The following is a 20067-nucleotide window of genomic DNA, read 5'->3' as shown; positions in this document are numbered from 1 at the left end:
AAGCTTGTCGCCCGTTGGAGACTGCCAGCGAGAGCCTTCAGTCCGTGTATTTCCCCATCACCTCGTCGACGCCATAATGTCGAGCCTCTGTAACAGGCGAGGGCCGCCCAGTGAATCGAAACAAGATAAGGAAAGGAACGCGTGGATGATCCCAGCCCGAACTTCTCTGCAGCGCGCCGCGGCTATGTGGACGATCCTTTCACTTGCTCGTCTAACAGGAAGAACACGTGCGCTTCCAATTAGCCAAGATGGCGGCTTGTGCGGTAGTTGCGTACATACCCCGGGCGTCTCGATGACACGGTCGCGTTCTGCGAAGGAGCGTGACCGTTCTTACGTCAGCGTTTGGCATGCCGAAAGAAAAGGGCGCCGCGGTTGAGTGGAGCTGGTTGCAGTGCTGGATTCTGTTGTCACATGAGGGCGCTGTGGGCGTCGGGCAGACGCGCTTTTGAACCGTCGTCGTCGTCATCATCAGCAGTGCATTCATGCCCGAAGCCGTCGTCTGTATACACCTTCACTGGCGCGGCAAAGACAAGAACACCTTCGAGCCGGGAGGAACGGCGTTGTGGTGCGGTTGAGGGCAAACAAAAATAAACAAGAGCGGCGGTGACGACGGCGTGCGCGAAGCTGGACTTTTGTAAAGAGCGGTAAAGAAGAAAGGCGCGAGCGAAAGGAGATTGGCAGGCAACCCCGTTGGAAGATGTGGGTCATCATACGTCGGCGTGGCAGTTAGGACTAACCGCGTGGTGCGCCATTTCCCTCCCCCATCTCTGTGTCGTCCGCGATCACGCTTCCATGGCTAGGTTTTATTTTTCGTCGCCAGCGTTTGATTTCTGTGGCCGTTTGCCGTTTTCATTATGGGGGATTCTGACATCGAACGGGCTTTCGCGGTGGCCTAATCTCAGTATCGATGTGCAACTGCTTTCGAGAGTAACTCATCTGAATGCCCCTAACAGTCAATCTCAAATTGCAGAGCTCGCTTCTGCCAGTCGTAAATATCTTTGTCTCGGAACGCGTTGTGTAGCAATATGGTACACCGACTAGCCCGGTCTCACACCCTGCAAGACGGACCCTGTCCTGCTCCCCGAAGTCCAAATTAAGTAGACGCCATGCGGCGTGGTGTATAGAGCTTTGATGCACGAATGGGTTTACCAGCGCCAAATATGCTCCGTAATGACTGCGAAATCTCTAAACAACCATAGTCTGCGCACCTGGGACGCCATCAGCGAGTTTTCTAGGCTCCACAGTGATGTGCGCAATGACTACACCTTTCATTTAGCAACTATGAACTCGTTCGTGCGATACTCTACACTAACAGGCTCCATGTTGTTCAGGACATTTGCGCAGCCGGTGTTCAGCAGTAGTAGCGCCGTCAATCTGCGGCTGAATTCCCCTTTCCTTGATGGAATGCGCATAAGAACCCAGCAGGAAAGAAGAGAAAACCTAGTACACCGAGTACACGTTGCTATGCCGCTTGCTGCGAAGGCCTCCGTAGGCATTCGTGCCCGTCTGCTTTTGGCAGACCGCTCGCGCGCCTTCTGCTGCACCTATAGGCCAGCAGACGACCGCCGAATTAATTCGGCACGCGCACGCAGTATACGTCTGCTGCTGCGGGCCGACCCCGATGCAGAAGACACGAGAAGAGCGCGATTGCCTGATGTTTCTGTAATCGCTGCTCTTTTCTCTCAGCTTGCAACGCACGCGGCTTCATCTTTGATAGCTGGTAGCTTCGACGTACCTCTACGGTGCAGGCAAAGCGCGTCTATTCGTGCCGGTGGTCGCAGCGCGCGATGAGTATGTAACTGGGTAACGCAAGGGGGCGCGATGATCACGGATCATCAGACAGCTTGGCTTGGGGTTCTATTTCCGTTTGCACGCGACGTGACCTCATCCACCGGGGGTGGACATTCCGACTGCGCACTTGAAATTCTAATTACATTGCGTCTTCGACGTCGAAATGTAGGGTAGGTGCCTGGTTCGTCATTGTACGGACAATCTCGATTGAAGTCACCACGCATAATTACCCGCTTAATCCTGGCAGATGGTATGCGGTATGCCGAGTTGACCGGCGATGACGGAGTGCTCCTTGCTACCAGTCAGAGTTGTGACTCATTATTATTGGAAGGAATCCAAACCGTTCGTCAAACACCTTGGCTGGCCTCCCTGTGGCAGAGAACTTTGAAATTCTAAGATTCATTTGTTACATGCAAAATATAGACGTGTAAACTGGGATTTATGCGCTCGATCATAGGCACAACTCCAAGACCTGCCATACCAATGAAACAGTCAAAAAGGCGTAGCCCGCACAGTGAAAGACATGCAATGAGTATCGCTCTCTATATTTGGATTTATTCCACTGCACATATTCAGAAGCCGAAATTCTCAAGAATGAACAATTATCTGACGAAAATTACTGGCCTTTCGTGAAACATTTCCTTATTCGCCAGTATTCTGTCCAGTTTATAAATGCCCCTTTTTACCGCTTTGTTGGTTGGGCAGGAACACTTCGGAAACGAGATGCTATCAAAGTCGAGTGTCCTTACGCACAGCGATTCGAATGCCCGGTTTATTATCTAGAGCATCAGAGTAAGCAACTTCGTCATCTGGGCCACTATGCGAATGAAGCGCGAGAAGTCCTTGCTTCACCTTGAAGCACGTGATGCCACAGTGCAGCCCCTAACAAGCTGAGCTCTTCTCGTTTAATATAAACGAGCCGAGTAACTATAATTATGTGGAATATTAAAATACATTTCTTTTCACTATATATGTTGTTCCTTACCTTCCTTTCGACTGAGTTATTATGAAAAGCCTACATTAAATTAACGACGACGACATCCACAACGCGGCGGGTTCAGTGAATTTCAGTTTGGCTGGCCGTCAAAACGTTTCGTTGGCATCAAGCGCCTCATAACCTGCGTGAATCATAACCGCAAGCATGGGCTGTTGATCCATGCCAGAGATATCATAGCCGATGTGGAGATGAAATCACTGGGATGTACCGACATTACTTTCTTCCCTGTCTGATTTTAACCTTTCTATTTGCAGATATGTTTCTGTTATGCGGCACACTTTAACACTACGCCTTACAGCGTCAAGTGTTGGTTCGAGACTCATTCTCCATAATCAAACAGGCGGGAAATGATACAGAAAAACAAAAGCAAACGAAAAACGTCCACAGAACACGAGCTCCGACTAGCAACTGAAGGAAAATTTGAAGCCGAGAAATGCACGAAAGAGAAATCTAACATATTAAACCTTACTTTTGCTCACGTTCTTGTTTTACTAAGTGCATCTTTTGCCCATTAGGTTCTCACTGTGGAGGGGCGATCGATACTCCCGCAAAAGAGGAATGGAGATAGCTGGTTAAGACTTGTCAGGCATTGAATAGTGCTTGTGTCCAAAGGGGTGAGTCTCTTCGAGTGTGTCTGGCGAATTCCTAAGATTCATTCATTAACAAATTTGAAATGAACCTTGCCACAGGGGTCGGAACTGCGTCGTGGCACCAAATGACATCGATTTTTTTCCCCCGCATGCCCGCTAATATATTTTTAATGTGACTCTTCTGATGTCTGTATCGCAGGCCCTTCGGTACCCAGCGGCGGCAACACGGGCAAGAAGATCGTCTGTTACTTCACCAATTGGGCACAGTACCGCCAGGGTGATGGCAAGTTCCTGCCGGAGGACATTGATCCGACGCTGTGCACGCACATCATCTACGCCTTCGGCTGGATGAAGAAGCACAAGCTGTCCTCCTTCGATGCCTCCGACGACACCAAGAATGGCAAGAAGGGCCTCTACGAGAGGGTCATCGACCTCAAGAAGAAGAACCCTAACCTCAAGGTCCTTCTCGCTGTCGGTGAGTTGCAGTTACATTTACGGACCTTTGTGGGAGCCGAATGAGGGACCTTGTTTGTGTGTGCTGGCTGAGCGCTGAGCACACTAAACACCTTGCACAAACCGTGAGTGCAAATGAGAGAAAACACTAGGTTGTAAAAGTGGAAATAAATGATATCAGATTGTTCAATAAAGTACCAAGAAAAGCAGAAGACGTAGGAACGTTTACATCGTGTGTTAGAAAATAGTGCGATTTCATTTTTAGCTACACCTATCGATCACTGACTGAGGCAGAGATTCGTTATAGGGAGAAATCAGAACACCCTAATAGAGCAATTAAACCGGTCCGTATACTATGAAAGTTGACAGAGTACTGTAGTACTGGAGACGTAAGATGCATCAACATGGAGAACGTACACGCAAGCACGTCCATCTAGGCTCACTGCAGTAAGCAACACAGCTGCTATCGACATATTGAACCATCTGGTTCAAGCGCGAAGCGTAGTAAACGTTTATTTGTTCCGTGCTGTTTTCGTCGAAAGACCAGAAAAGCATAATAATAAATGCGGAGTACCTTTATAGTTTAACGTGGTGGCCAGAGCTCCGAAGCCAGATAAGCAAGGTTCATAATGACGTGCCGGATATGTGCAACGAAATGCTATCTCACTTAATAGTCTGGATGTCTACGATCTATGTTGAAGTTTTCTTTTTAGCTTCGCCGGCTCTGAGAGAAGAAAGTGGTGGGAAAAAATAAACCCTGAGTGCCCGAGAACACTAAAAGACAAAGCCGTATAAATATAGCGTTAGAAGCATGAGTCGCGGTAGAAGGGCGAAGGATGCGAGGTTGGAGTCGTCACCTAAATGGCTTCCTCATGCGATAGATATGTACGCACGCAGAATGAGCGAGAGAAGTACGAATCACTTGAGAACGCTCTCGCTGAAAGAAAAGAAAGAAACGATATGAACGTACTCTATTGGCGCACTATACATAGCCTCACCCGAGTCCTTCAGTGTCCGAGGCGCACCACCCTTGGTTAAGATGCGCAGAATGTGATAGCAGTCGCTCGCGCGCGTTCTTCGCGACGGGCCCGGTGAGGAATCTAGCACAAAGTGAATCTCTCGTGTGGATCTCCCCGGAAAACACCCTTCCTCGGCGGCGGAATATACCGGGGCACAGAAGAAGCGATCGGCTTCTTACTTATCAGCAAGGGCGTTGCTTTTAAAACGCATCCCTCCCCGACAGCCGGGCCTGTTAGCGACGACCGCGCTTGCAATAGTTCTCCCGCACAGCACCGCTCTGAAACTGTCCTCGAAACGGCGGCGACTTTCTTCGAAATCACACCGTGCCATCATGGGCCAGCCGAGGACAATGCGGGCTTAAGCGGCTGGCACCCTGCAGTTCCCTTGCTCTTATGACTTTCTTTTTTTTTGTTTCATCGGCAAGAGTTGCTTCCGCGCGCAGCAATCGTACATGCTCTGTAGCTCTAGAAAACCGGCACTAGGACTGTCGTACATATAAACAAAGACCTGCTTAGCATACACGCATTGCACGCTTCCAGCCCAAGTCGCGAGGTTTGTCGACGAGAAGAGGTGATAATCTCACAGAACGGCACTCTACAGTCTTCGACTATGTCGCAAAAACAGTGCGACGCTCTTTGCACGGGCGCTCAAAGTGATGGCATTGTAGATTGCACTCGGCTGGGTAGGCGACTTCATATTTCATTGCAAAGTCTTTTCTTTAAGGAATGTGGGAGTCTTCCCAAGTCTCTGTCTTTTTGTATTTCTCGTACTGAGATGACAATCTACCACAGTGTCGTAGGTATAGTTTCACTGGCACCGTTGCATAATTGGCTCTTGTGATCCTGTACTATGGCCATGTTTTCAGATGAGCTACAGAACGGTCGCTTGGCGAAAGTACTGCTTGGCAAAGCAGGCTACAACCGGGATGCGTGTTTTGGGAGTCGAATTTCGGATTGGCACTTCCCAAACTGGAATTCAGAGCAAGCGGTGTACATCGGTGTAGATCAAGGTTCGATGCACATCGGCGTACAACAGGTTTTATTTTTTTCCCCACGAATGAGCAACGAAATTAACACGGCACTGCGAAATGCGAGCGACAAATTGGCACGCGTGTTCTGCGTACCTCATGCATAGTTTTCAGTCCGACCGGCATCCTTGAAGCTTCTATCAACACTCTTGCTCTAATCCCATAGATACACCGAGGGCAGTACGTGACTCTCGGACTGGCATCCTTTACGGCCAGTGTTTACTAGGCGTGAGTCAAAGTTGTCGCCAAGCGCTTGCCTTTAGTGCCGTTTCACGAATCAGGAATACACAAACATCTGCATGTGCGCTTTCCCACGCATCTAGTTTCACCCACATAAGATGGCGGACGTCGTCCTAGAAGTGAAAATAAAACAGGAAGCACGATCTCGTACCGCTATCCTTCCTATCATGTCTTGCTTCATGCGAGCCTAACTTCGACTCAGTGGTGCCGAGTGCGGTAGGTCGGCTATCGTGTGTAGGGTAACCTAACAGCAACAAATCCTGTCTTCAGTACGTACTTTAAACATCTTCTATTGGAAGGCGAAAGGAAACTCATAAGCCGTTGTATCACTTTAGCAAAAAATCACTCACGAATGCTTACGGAATGATGCACACAAGGTCTCGTAATTTCATGTCGCTGATATCATTCCTATTAAGTGAATCCTGAGGGCTTATTTTAGCTATCTACATTGGGTCAGTACAACAGATCGCTACTGGAGGTCTTCATACTGTCAATATTCCTTTTCTCTTATTTTTTCATTATGCATCAAAGTTAATTAGTTTTACGCTTTGTAAACATAATTAACTTGGATCGTTAGGGATAGGACACGATGCTTAGGCATAGAACGTAATCTTTCTCGGCAAACAACTAGCGTTGTCAGATGTGCGCTGGTCGCTAGCTCCAAACACTCACAGCCTTAATGCGGTGTTTTGCGGTTCCTGCCTTGTGTATCTCCGCGTTATGTACAGTTCAGTTGCAGTTCAGCATTTGTCGTGTATGCGTATCTTATTTGTGTTCTGCATAATTTTGGGCAGGTAACATGAATAAAGATGACAGCTACCTAACTGACACGGGCCTCCTATATTCACGAACACTTAGCGTTGACTGTGAGCATGCATCGTACATCGTGGGCATTGCTTTAAGGGCCCATGTGGCTCGATGCCGTTGGGCATTAGCACGTGATGAATGTGGAGAGTTATTTTTTTAGCGGGCTAAGGCACTAGAAATCGAAAATATCTCACGAGTAGTTAATGGTTATTTCACCTCGAGGGAAAAGAAACTGTGGAAGGCTTATCCGTAGAAGGTGACCAATATGTTTATTTAAAAAAAGAAAAAGAGTAACCTTTGTGGGATTTCCAGAGGAGTTCCTAGCTTAAATTGGTTTGGCTCCTCAGCACGACAGCAAGTAGTCGTGGATGACCTTTTGGTGGGTTGTAGTCTCTCTTGAAAAGATGAAGTCATTGAATGTTACGGCTGCGTTGTTATGGTGTAAAAGGACGCGAAATGATATGAAATAACGACAACAAGGGAAAGAGATGTGTGTGTTTTCTTTTAGGAAAAAAAGACACGATCTTTCCTATCTTGTCGTTACTTTCCATCGTTTTGCGACATTTTAGACCATAACAACTATAAAACTATTAAGCGGCATCAATTAACGATACCTAACGACTGACCTTCCCAGCCCGGCAAGGCAGCCGTATTGGCTTGCTTACTGAACTAACCTGCTATGTTAAGGTAAAGAACATAGATCGCAATATTGGGCCGATGGACATGCCTGATTATTTCGGACCTTTTTGCTTCCCACGTGATCCCAATTTTGTTCATCAAATTTGCTGCAAGATTTGCAATAAATATGGCAGACATGCGCAAAGTGCACTTAGAAGCCCTAAAGAAGCCGCAGTTTCGCCAGAAAGGTGAAGCATTGATTAAGATAGCAAATTATGAGGCCGCTATACGAAGTATGGATAGTAAGTTTATCGGCCATATAAGCTTCTAAACATAGGCATACTAACAAGCATGGATATGCGCGCACAGGCAAACATGAAAACATCTCACTCGATGACCGCGGACACTCGCTGTCAAAACGCTGGCGTGACGAAGCGCGGCGCGAAGCAGCGAGCGAATTAACCTTCGTGCTGCCTCTCGCTTCAATGTGAACTAAGCGGCGGGAACACACCGCACACGAAGCTACCAGCCCTCGGCGCACATAGACTCTGTCCCCATGGTGGATCACTTTCAAGACAGGGCCCGCACGGCCGCGCTCAGCCACGCCATATTACCCCCTCCCCTACCCGCCGGAGCCTTGCAAGCGATTGAAGATGGCGCGCTACCTCCCCGCCTTCCTCCCTTGCGCGCTCATGACCGAGTCACCACCATCGGCGCGTCCTCTCACGCTTTCACTCACACACACAGCATACGGCACACGGCCACGATGTTCTCGCACTTTAATTTTATATGGAACATCACGGCGACGCCAACGGCGGAAGTGCGCTTGGAGTGTCCATGTGGTTGCTATCGCAATGAAAGAGGTGTTGATTAGAATTAACAAAGATAGTATAAGAGCACGTTTCCTGAAAACGCTGATCGCAAAAACAAGAAACCGGAAGTTTGTCGAGGCCACAAGTTCCCCGCTTGCCAATGTGCGTGCGAGCCTGTTTGTATAAGTAGGTAGTGCAGATGACATCAGCGCACTTAAGCATGTTCTCGCGTTCCAAGAAAACGAGATAGAACATTCGATAAATGACTATTGGCTGCAAAATGGTGGTTGAGACAGACTACAACAATTTTTTCACGCGACTAAGATAGCTCGATAGTTATAGCCTTATCGCCTAATTAACAGACATACCTTAACGTGGCGGTCCTCCGTCCCATAATGACGGAGGAAGTGGCACAAAATGCTTGAAAACACCGAGTCGGCGCAAAACAACTCGCCAAGGACACAGTCCTATCTATACACAAATAACGAGGTTTGTGAAGGTTCGCTACACCTGACTCGATACATCCTCAATTATCCGGACTATTTGAAATTCCATGCTGTGCGTTATGAAGCTTTTATACTTATCTAAGCTGCGTGCCTTGAGTTAACTAGGCAATGATGACAACCTCAGCCGGCAGCCAATGTGCTTAATGCGTGCACTTTGTGCCAGAATTAAATAATATGACAGAGTACGTGGCCACTCAACTGCCAAGTAGTAGTAATGAAGGTTTATCAGAAAATGAAATCTACCATTGCTTTTTATATTTGGGACGAAAGCGTTCGCGAAACCTTGATCTAACAGATGAGTCGAGGCATCACGAATGTGCATAAGCATTTGGACAAGTATTCTCTTAAATAAGGAAGGCAGGTCAGGTGCTTTGGCCTGTACCTACGTTATATATGAAATGCTCGTGGGATATCACCAGAGACGCTTATAGCTGGACAAAGTCAAGACGGGCTGCCAAGAATGTGACACTATCGGCTATTTGTGCCAAGAACTTAACTGGCCTTTGCGAAAGTGGTTGAGACAGAGATGCTAGAAACAAAGAAATCGCATCGCGGCGTTTCCAAAGATTTCAATACACGTTTTGCTGCACTCTCTTACTCTTAAATCAGAGCCGTGCAACCGGGCGGACATGAGACACGAAATTATCATGCATACCCGCCAACGTGTGAGCTGGAAAATTCGTAAAATCTCGCGCACACTACACCAGGGGGAAGGGGGATAGAGCCCATTTCATTAAACGCTTGTCCTTAACGCACGCCTTCCAGGGATACATATGCACTTTATCAAAGATGATTTACCTTTAGACATAACACACAAGTAGCAACTAACTTGGCACAGCACATACTGTCATGCTACACATTGCCTTAAGGCCACAGCGATCTGTTCAGCAAGTTTAGTGTAGCGAATTTCGCCTGCTTAACGAATTTATCTGTTTAAACTTGCTAGACGCATGTACCGGTTTTGCGTTCTTTTGGCGTTCGAATAATTCCAACGAAAAGTTCGGGAACCAACGTCCTAAACCTTTTCGTGAAGCGAATTTATTCTTTGAAAAACTTGATGCAACATTTGAAAAATTGTAAGAAGATCCCGAATTCGTAAATATTATGGAACCTTTTGAAGGGTTTGCAGGTATGCATATGAAACATGCCTTCCATGGTGTAGCCGATCGCTGGTGCCGGGGATTAGACGAACTTGAGGGTGTGCTATGGCTGGGACTGCAATTACCCTACACGAGTTTGGCAGTCCAAAACGTAAGCCAAAATGATTAAAACACAGTTCTCTACAATTTGAGCATCTGGAAAGACAATTTTCGTAAGCCTGCTACTACGCCTGACATATTTTTATGAACGATCAGTGAGAGAAGCTCCTGTAATTGTAACACTGTCCCTGAACTAGAGAAAAATTTCTAGTTATATGAAAGAAGGTAACGGCTAATTAGCTGCAACGACCATGTGAAATGATGCTTTGTATATGGACGTGCCTAAACCTCGCCTTTATGGCTTCTAACGACCTTGTAGTTGCTTATCACGAACTTGCTAAAACTCAAATTTAAACAAAATTTATTGCATGGAAACAATATGAATGTTTCTATCATCCTTTATTTCCGCAATCTTAGTATACGGAAAATTACGAAGAAAAATAAATACTGACTATAGCGCTACTAACTAGGGATCAGTGCTACTTACTCCAACATTGTTTGGATTTCGGGACAAGCATACTAGAAGCGCAGAAATTTATGTGCGCTATCAAACTTACCCAAGTAAACAGACTGATTGTGAGTCTAAAGCAGTTAAATAAATTAAAGGTTCGTGAAGCTAGCACTTAACGCAACCTGATCACAAAACTCAATAAGAAAGCTGTATCTTGCTCTCTGAAGAATTCTATGCTAAGTAGGAGACAACTACACCTATTATCGATTATTCTTTGTGGCTGAACAATTGCAACATCACATTTCTCTCGAGTAATAATAATATAGACCCATCTTGCGTACAAAGCCTTCGTGATTCGTAGGTGTGCGCACTTAACATCTCGGAGAACATCCTTTGTGCATGCTGCCGGTATTTTGCCACGTTCCCAGCGACGTTCCTACGCCTCACAGGTAAAGCCACGTAAACAATTAACGCGGTGAGAACTAGGGAAGCACTCCAGATGCGATGTACATCAACGTGCATACCATTCTCGTTGTCTTCCGAACGCAGGCGGCTGGTCATTCGGCACCCAGCGTTTCAAGGAGATGGCGTCCAACAGCTACAACCGGCGGCTCTTCATCTTCAGCGCGCTGAACTTCCTGCGCAGGCGCAAGTTCGACGGCCTGGACCTCGACTGGGAGTTCCCGCGTGGCACCGAAGACAAGAAGAACTTCGTCGAACTAGTCAAGGTCGGTGCTCCAGCTTCCCCATTTAACACATTTTAACAGCGAAGCTGTATACCTCTATTAGGCTAGGAAATTTTCGTGTCGTCGTAAGCTAAAAACGCCAGGCTAAATATTGAATACAAACAGCATATCTCCTTTGAAATCAGGCATACAGCGTACAGCTCAGCACTCGTTTTCAAAAGAAACCACAAAACAAGCATCCAAACCACATGATAGATGATAAGGCGCGTGTGAATGATGGGAACACCCTCCGACGCGTTCCGGTAAAGATTAGGTTTGCAGCTGCTTTGAAAGGGGTTGACTTCATTCAAAACCGTCCTGAAATCAGTGTCTCTAGTTTCATTCTTTGTAGAGCCACGTGTGTGAATTCAAGTGACGTCACAATGGCTAATCGTTGTGGGTGTCGTTTACAGCGTTCCTTCTCCCGCGTGTGTTTCCCGGTAAAGATTACGGTTGCGTAAGCTACTCCGAGTGGAAAAGTACCCAAGAGCATAGAAATCTCATAGTCACGTCACCACGGTCTAGCAACTTATTCAGATCATTCCGAGCTACCATGGGTAGACCACGAAAAGTAAAGACGTCAGAAGAACAGCGTGAATATAATGCCGCTGTGAAGTAATAAAGGGTGTGGTTAAGTACATTTCATTTTTCTCTGGTTTGACTCTTTCGCGAGCCACGTGTGTGAATTCAAGTGACAATCGTTGCGGGTGTCGTTTACAGCTTCGCTGTCCAACCTCCTTCACAGCGTGGATTGGAGCCATAGTTTTTTGAAAGACAGCATGACTGGATAGTCGGCTGCAGCCTGAATCGGTGTTTAATGTGCTGCTCGTGAATATGTGCCGTGGTAGTGTGCGGAAACAGCGACCGGCTGTGGTCGGGCGTCTGTGCTTCCTGTCATCTATTTGTTTGCTATATGGTGCTTAGAAGATGTGGTCGCCTTTAATTGGCACCAGCTGCTCCTTTTCCCATAGAGATAAAAAAGAAATAACTTTAAAGCATAATAACAAAAGGTCAACTCCAGGCCACAGTAACACAAAATCCAGTCACATAAGTACACTAATGTCAACACAAAGTCCGGTCACACATCTACACTAAAATGAGGGCACATAAGAAAACACCGATGAAATTCACATGTAAGTCTATGAATCCAGGTATTGAGTGGGTGAAACTGGCGTCAAATTTATTACGTGGAGTGAGCTTCTCACAGATGAACACTCTACTAAATAGCTTAATTCAGTAATTATTTTCGGTAAAAATCGCACTATGCAAATTATGTTACTTTTTAAATACTATATTATTATTAGTTTTAAATCTTTAGTTTTGAGATGAATCTTCCTAATAGTAGAATATTTTTATACGGACGATTCGTTTCAACAGATTTCATTAATAAAAAGAAAACAGCGTTACTCAGAGCGTTCGGCCGATCTACTCTGCCGTAAGACATGGGCACGGAAAGCTCTGCTCAGTCTTGCACATGGTGAGCAGCTGTTGACCAGTTTCTTTGCGCAGCGGGGTGGTAAGATTCCTGCTGGTCAACTGTGATGTTTGCTGGTGAACTGTTTCAACTGTGATGCTCATTCGAAGAGCCAAATCAATGTTGTTGAGTTTAAGCTTTCCTTAGGAAAGATGACTTCGCAAACAGCCCAGCGATCCCACGGCTTCTATTAAGGTCATGGCCACCTGAAGTCGACGGGGGCGAAAAAAAAACACACACACTGTAGGTGCACGTTAAAGAACCCGAGGTCTTAAAAGCAAATTGGGAGGGCATCACTATGACATCTCTGATATAGGCCTCGCTGTTGCTTTGGGGCTCTAAACCCCGTGAGTTAATCGACAGAAAAACAAAGAAAAAAAACTTGTCTGAGGTTCAACTCTTGTAAACCTAGTTATCACGAGCGAAAGGTCTGTTCGGATTCGTTTTGCAAAGACTATTCACACAGTGTTTCATTAATGCACGCTTCCGCGCTTGGTAAGCTTCTCTATAACGTGCTAATCTGGCCTCCCCTTGCTCCGGTGTTTCAGCAGCCAACATTGTCTTTGCTTGAGATTTCGCAGCCTGCCGTCTAGCTATATTTACTGGATGACTGGATTCAGCATGTCGCTCGCGCTGAAGCGCACGCACACACATGGCGAGACTGAGCGACCAAGCGCCGGCGAAGCAGCCGTTATACCCTCGCCTAGTCACGTGGTATCGCAGCGGCGAGGCTCCGAGCGAGCGCAGACTGCGACGCCTCTCCGCAGCGGATCCCGTGGCGTGACGTCACACCCGCGACACTTGCGCTCCGGCGGCTCAAGGACATTGCGACGCGATGAAAGACCTTGCGAGACCTGGCGTAGTCGAGCTTTCGCTCTCAAACTCACTGATCATTCCTTTCTTCCACAGGAACTGCGCGAATCGTTCGAGGCCGAGTCGAAGGAGAAGAAGCTGCCCCGACTACTACTGACGGCCGCCGTGTCTGCCGGTGCCGAGACCATCCGCGGAGGCTACGACGTGCCCGCGGTGGCCGCCTACGTGGACTTCCTCAACGTCATGTCGTACGACTTCCACGGCAAGTGGGAGAGCATGACGGGACACAACAGCCCGCTGTACGCCTCTGCGAACGAGACCACCTGGCGGAAGCAGCTCTGCATGGTGAGCCCGTCGCCGCTGATTGCGGACACGTAAATCAAGCACACAGATCAGCTCCAACTCATTCCAGAACGAAGGAACAAAAATTCACAGGGTCTCATATGTTATCGCTAAGAGGACTTGAAGGCGAAAGCCCAAGTGCCGATGCATTAAAGACAGGACACATGACGTACACATCCCCCTTAATTCGCCATGTCTACTTCGCTTGGTCGCCCTCTGAATTCCAAAGGCCATGGGTTCGACTCCCGACAAAAGGTCGAGGGTTCGTAGCCTTTTTGTACCTTTCGTGTAGTCGACGCGCTTTCGCTGAAGGTCGACTGACTCATGGACATATAAGGCTTACGCTTTAATAAAAGGCCCCACTTCCTACGTCGCATATACAACAACACTTACAGCAAACGTGGATCGAGGATTCATCTTTTGGGTACGTTTTCCCTCTGATACCTTTTCTCGCTCACGCAGGACTTCGGCGTGAAGACGTGGGAGCGCCTGGGTGCTCCCAAGGACAAGATCGTGGTGGGCACCGGCACCTACGGCCGCACGTTCACGCTGGCGAACCCCAAGAATAACGGCATGAACGCCCCGTCCTCGGGTGGAGGCGATGCCGGAGAGTTCACCAAGGAGGCTGGCTTTCTCGCTTACTACGAGGTAATGTCCGGAATATTAGCGCTGTTTTGTCATGCCTAATGCACTTGAAACCTCTTTGTTAGGGGCTAATTTACTGGTCATGCCAGTGCTAAGCACCAGATGTGTATATAGATATATGCATACATAATCAACACTTGCCACTACGCTAGGGGTTCATGCCTAATACGCGGTCTAAGCAGAAAAGAGCGCACCTAGCTCTACTTCACTGTTCCGTCTCTTACTATACTAATATATATATATATATATATATATATATATATATATATATATATATAAACGGACACGGCAATCAGCACAGTGCAAGGTCATCCCGTATTAAAAACCGTTTAAAAACCGCAGTGGTGCTGTGTCGATGTGTAGAAGGGACGCAAGAAGTTTATCATGCCCCAACGAGTTGTTGCTCGAACTACGCAGCAGCGTCGCCACCCGCTTGTTCGTTTGTTATGTTTAATGGCTTACTGTGGCGTTCTCTAAGGACGGCACGGGACACTTTCATCATGCGGAAGCATAATATGCTAATATTATAAATCTTGTAATACTTCATACGGTGTACTTCTAAATTTTGCGAATCTTTGGAGGAAACTTTTTTATAGCGAGGTAAATGATGGTGACTGATGAACGAACTTTCCTGCTGTTTCAGATCTGTGATATGCTCAAGAAGGGCGCCGACTACGTGTGGGACGACGAGCAGCTTGTGCCTTATGCCTACCTCGGAAACCAGTGGGTTGGCTTCGACGACGAGAGGAGTATCAGGGCCAAGGTGAGAGACTTCGAATTTTGAATTTGAACTTGACATCGCATATATAATATGCTCAGTTTTTTTACATAAGCAGGAAACGCTTCAGGGGCTATAACAGCGGTTCGCAGTGCCTGCATTAGCGCGCTACACGGATTCGTGCCACATGACAGAAAGAAATAGGAAGGCGCTACTTGATTTGGTGCAACGTTTACTCAGTGCGTTATTGTCACGAAAAATAAAGCGAGTATCGCGTTAAAGATACCGCAGATGTGAACCTACTGTCGACGGAATGATGCGCTTATGTAGGACTGACAACGTCAACAAATCGACATGGTGTTTTCAACTTGTTCCTCCGCAGCTTCTGCCGCACGCCGCCAGCATTCGCGTCCAAAATGTAGTAAATGGCATACTGTACACTCCAATCATACAAACACTTTGCTATTTGAATTAACATTATTAACTCCTTACTTTATAGTTCGAAATATTCAGTGATTTATTTAACAAAAAATATGTCGCAGATGAAAAGGCAGTTCAATATCAGACGTGCGGAATGATATAATTCTGCGCAATAGTTAAGCAACGTCCACAGCATTGCGTACTATATATGAAAAAAAAAACTTTATTTATGTCATTTGCATAAAAGCTTTCTAACTAATAGTCAAGTATAGTTCTGGATTTGATGCGGAATGCACGTAGGGTTAGCATCGGCACTCAAAACATCAATACAATTTAGTTTGAAGACGCTGTAGAACAGACAAAATGTATCAGATGGAAGCACTAGTACGGAATTGAATCGTCAGAAACGACTTATACACTCGCGTTGTTTAGAAATTCATTGCTTGAGCAACTGGTTTAAATTATGAGAACGGTATAATTCAAATGGGAGTCCGTTCCAGCAATTCACTCCCACGATCTGTAACAATCGCTGAATAAAAAGAATGTTGAAGCTTCCACCAATGAAATTTCCACTGTGGCGGGTAACGATCGTCGATGCTCAAAGTCGCAGAGGGAAACGTTGCGCAACCGTACGCCGCTAATGAGGTACTAAGTTAAAACATTCACCGATGATTGCGATACTCCCAAATGCGAAATTTGGGTGCAGCTCTACACGTGTTTTCATATGGCAATTTATTGGCTGGCGCAGACAATCTATCTCCGTTGCAGACGGAGCGAAGCGTTGCAAAACAAGTAGCACTCAAGCACAACGATACCTACGAGCAGAGTCGGCGATCGTCGAAAATCAGATCAAAGGGTAAAGCGCGTCGGCTTTTATACTTGACTCGTCGAAGGTTCCAGAGTAATCGCTGCTGTCCGCGTGGTCATGCGTGGCTTCCAGTAAGCACTACACTATTCGCGTTGTGCGCACAATCAGATTACAAAAAGCTTTCGTGACAGCAGCCAGTGGATGGAACTATCGATAACATTCGAGAAATTTCTGATACACTCAGACGCGTTTGCGTAGAGGGACAATGTTTAACATTTTTTAGCCGATGAAACGAAGTGACCGAAGAAAGATGAAGTGAACAGACGGCGCGCGGTACTCCGGTGCCATCTCGTGGCGATCGCCGGCACTGCGCTTTTTCTCTTTCATCCTTCCCTGTTGTGCTCGTTCGCTCGGTTACGCCGCCGACGCTCGCCCCAGGAACGGTCCATTAAGAGCTGCGCTCTCAAATCCGCACCGCAATATTAAAAGCACGGTGGCTAATTGTGACCCTAACACAACGTCCATAAAGCGGCGTGGTGTTTTTAAATATTCGTCCAAAGAAGCGATTAGGAAAAATAACGGCGATATACAAGCTTGTTCGGTTCTTCTGCAAACCTATTATTTTTGTACGCTCATACGAAGCTTCGTCTTTCCTCTCTCTCATATTTTGCCTTATTATTACCAGAAAAAGTAAATTAAAAGGGTGTGCGAAATTAGAAATTTCCAAAATCAACCTAAAATGTTTTTCTTCCCGATGAAAGTATGTGACACGAAGATTTGTCGCTTCACTTTTGGGTACGTTTTAAAATCGTGGCCGGATATAAGGTGTTATCGATTACTGCAGGCGGCTGCTCCGTGTAAAAGTACACATGAATATGGTCTACCGTGGACAGTAAAACCGCATCTTAAGCCATTTCTAATCTCTGGTATACTTTGAAATTCGGTGATGTCTAAGCTGTTCAAGTTTTACAGACTTGCAGCTGGCGCACCTTGAAGAAAACCAGATTTAAAAAAAAGCGGCTTCCTTATAAGGGGTGTTCTTTTTCTGTCTTGAAACGCAGCAAGAGATTTGATGCTTTGTTTTAATGCGATATCCAAAGTACTTATTGTTCAAACATTCGTGTTCAATTCGAATGGAAAATTTCACAATTGGAACAAGCGTATAAAATTATCTGCATAGTCTTGTCTCGAAGTAAATTACTATTATTTAGCGTATTGACGATCACATTCTCCATGTGTTGCCATCATACGATCTGCCTACTATTAGGTGTTACACTTTTCGCTGCGTTTTAAAGGGAAGTGGAGTAGTGGGAAGCATTATTTTCCAACATCTCTCCCTGATCACTGAATTCCTGTCCTATCGCTCGCGATGTCCCCCACGTAGATGAACTGGATCAAGGCGAACGGATATGCCGGCGCCATGGTGTGGACCGTGGATATGGACGACTTCCGAGGTCGCTGCACGCCCAAGACCTGGCCCCTGATCGGAGCCATGGCCGAAGAGCTTCTGAACAGGCCCAGCCGTGGACCCAAGAACGTGTTGCCCATCGGCAAGAAGCCGCGCACCGTCTCTTCCAAGACAACAGCGACGACCGAGACCCCCGGCGCCGTCAAGAGGATCGACAACCTCAAGCCGGCCCCATCCACTCTGCCTGTCAAGGATGAGGCTCCCGAACCTGGTAAGTGGTTGGCGAAACAGGCCCAAATAAGAAACAAAAAGCGACACCGGCAGAAACCATCTCAGGATGACTGTCGAAGTTAATGCGATTAGCATTGAAGCAATGTAGCGACGCATCATATTTCCACCGTAGAAAGGCGTCATGTATTAGGTGTCTACTGCAACCGGGTTCCTCTGAACTCTCTGCGCTCGTTGCGTCATCTGGCGGCACCGCCGCCAGTGAGGGAGTGGCGCGTGTCCGAATGCTCAGGCTAGACTGACCGAATATATATGACGTAGGTTCGATTCCGTCTAGCACTGTATAAGTTTTTGAGTATATACATATTTTTTCTCATTGAAGAGCGGCACATACACAATGCCACATGTGTACTCAATGACTCTATTTTGCATGAAAGAGATGCAGCAAAAGATGCATACCACAAACTGGGTGAAGTTCCCAAAGAGTGCTAACTGCAATAAAGACAGTAATCATTGATTTGGCGGCAAGACAAAGCGTGATCTTGACCTCACTGGGCTCAATGCATCGGAGTGCACGTAACACGCTCGCAGTTGCGCGCCGAGCGCCATCATAACTCTCAAGCATATTCACTTTCATTGAAATGTTTCGGTTAAAACTTAATCCAGGGAAACCAATTCCGGAAACGTTAATATTTTTTCCTGTTCAAATAAAAAACGCTCGCCTGATATAGTGCAACGTTAAAAGTACAATGCAGCAAAGCCATTCTTCTCATTACAAAACACCTGACATAAGAACAAAAATTTCCTGCTTAATACCTTTTCTTCGAAGATTTTTTTGTTCACTCTACAATTAACGCGAGTCCAAATAATCTCTGCCAGTACAAGGAACAACGCTAGCAAATGTGGCATATTACGGGCCGTTCGTGTTGGTAATGTCAACGAATCGCCAGGAACTTGTAAATATTATGCGTGAGTCTCGACACAATAAAAGCCTTTTACGAGACTGTCGCCTGACTCGTAGCAACGCAGTCAAAAAGGGGCGTGTGACACTGTGGCGCCTTCAATTTGAGTTTTTACTGAGTGTTACTGAGTTGTACTTTTACATCTAACATCCTACAGCACACATCACCACTTCATGTGGCGGGCTAAATGCTCAATGCATGACGAGTCCCGCTCTCCTGGTAATGCACATGTCATTATGCGCATTGGCGGGAAGGCGCCACAACATTGTAGGAAACAAAACGACAAATCATTACGCCTAGCACATAAATATTCCCAAATGATCGGTTTTTCAATAACAAGTCAGCATTGCAGAATAAACACGTTAACCACTGTAGCAACATAATAAACCAGAACGTTACAAGCCAGCATAAGTAATGGTTCACTAATATTTTTCGTACTATGTTTTGCTACGGAACTCATGTATGATCTTGTTTCTTCAATTTCCGTATGTGAATTTAATGACGATGATTAAGCCGTGTAATAGTCTTGATCAACCGGTTCACCGAACTTGTCTTATCGCGCAGACACCAACGCCCGCGTGGTCTGCTACTTCACCAACTGGTCGGCCAAGCGCAAGGGCAAGGGTCACTACGAGCCCGAGGACATCGACCCGACGCTCTGCACGCATGTCATCTACGCGTTCGCCAACATCAAGGAGTTCAAGATTGTGTCCACCGAGCCCGTCGACGAAGGCGACGGCGGTGCCAAGAAGGGCTTCTGGGAGAGGATCGTGGGCCTCAAGAAGAAGAACCCGCTGCTCAGGGTCATGCTGGCCGTCGGCGGTTGGATGCTGGGATCCGCGCCCTTCAGGGAGGTCACCGAGAACACCTACAGGTGAGGCGCCCTATGACTCCTGCGAAGAAGCTCTAGCGAGTAAGCGCTGTTAATCGATAATCAATTTGGAGCGTTAACGGTTAGTTTTAGCTTGTGGAAAAATCCCAGTTGCACCAAAACGGCGAAGCAGCGGCGGGGA

At 46.7% G+C, this 20067-nt stretch overlaps 1 protein-coding gene across 1 annotated transcript in view; it reads left to right on the top strand.

Annotated features, from left to right (window-relative positions):
• LOC119453428 (probable chitinase 10) overlaps window positions 1-20067 on the top strand; it is a 174305-nt gene that overhangs the window by 131538 nt on the left and 22700 nt on the right. The window contains exons 3-9 of the mRNA XM_037715455.2: window positions 3578-3853; window positions 11061-11239; window positions 13620-13868; window positions 14328-14513; window positions 15154-15273; window positions 17841-18135; window positions 19619-19928. Of these exons, the coding sequence (XP_037571383.1) occupies window positions 3578-3853; window positions 11061-11239; window positions 13620-13868; window positions 14328-14513; window positions 15154-15273; window positions 17841-18135; window positions 19619-19928 (1615 nt within the window). The remainder of the gene's footprint in view (window positions 1-3577; window positions 3854-11060; window positions 11240-13619; window positions 13869-14327; window positions 14514-15153; window positions 15274-17840; window positions 18136-19618; window positions 19929-20067) is intronic.

Source organism: Dermacentor silvarum, chromosome 5 (assembly GCF_013339745.2).
Source record: "Dermacentor silvarum isolate Dsil-2018 chromosome 5, BIME_Dsil_1.4, whole genome shotgun sequence".
Lineage (NCBI taxonomy): Eukaryota > Metazoa > Arthropoda > Arachnida > Ixodida > Ixodidae > Dermacentor > Dermacentor silvarum.
Note: the sequence above shows the minus strand (reverse complement) of the source record. Positions and strands in the feature narration are given on the sequence as shown.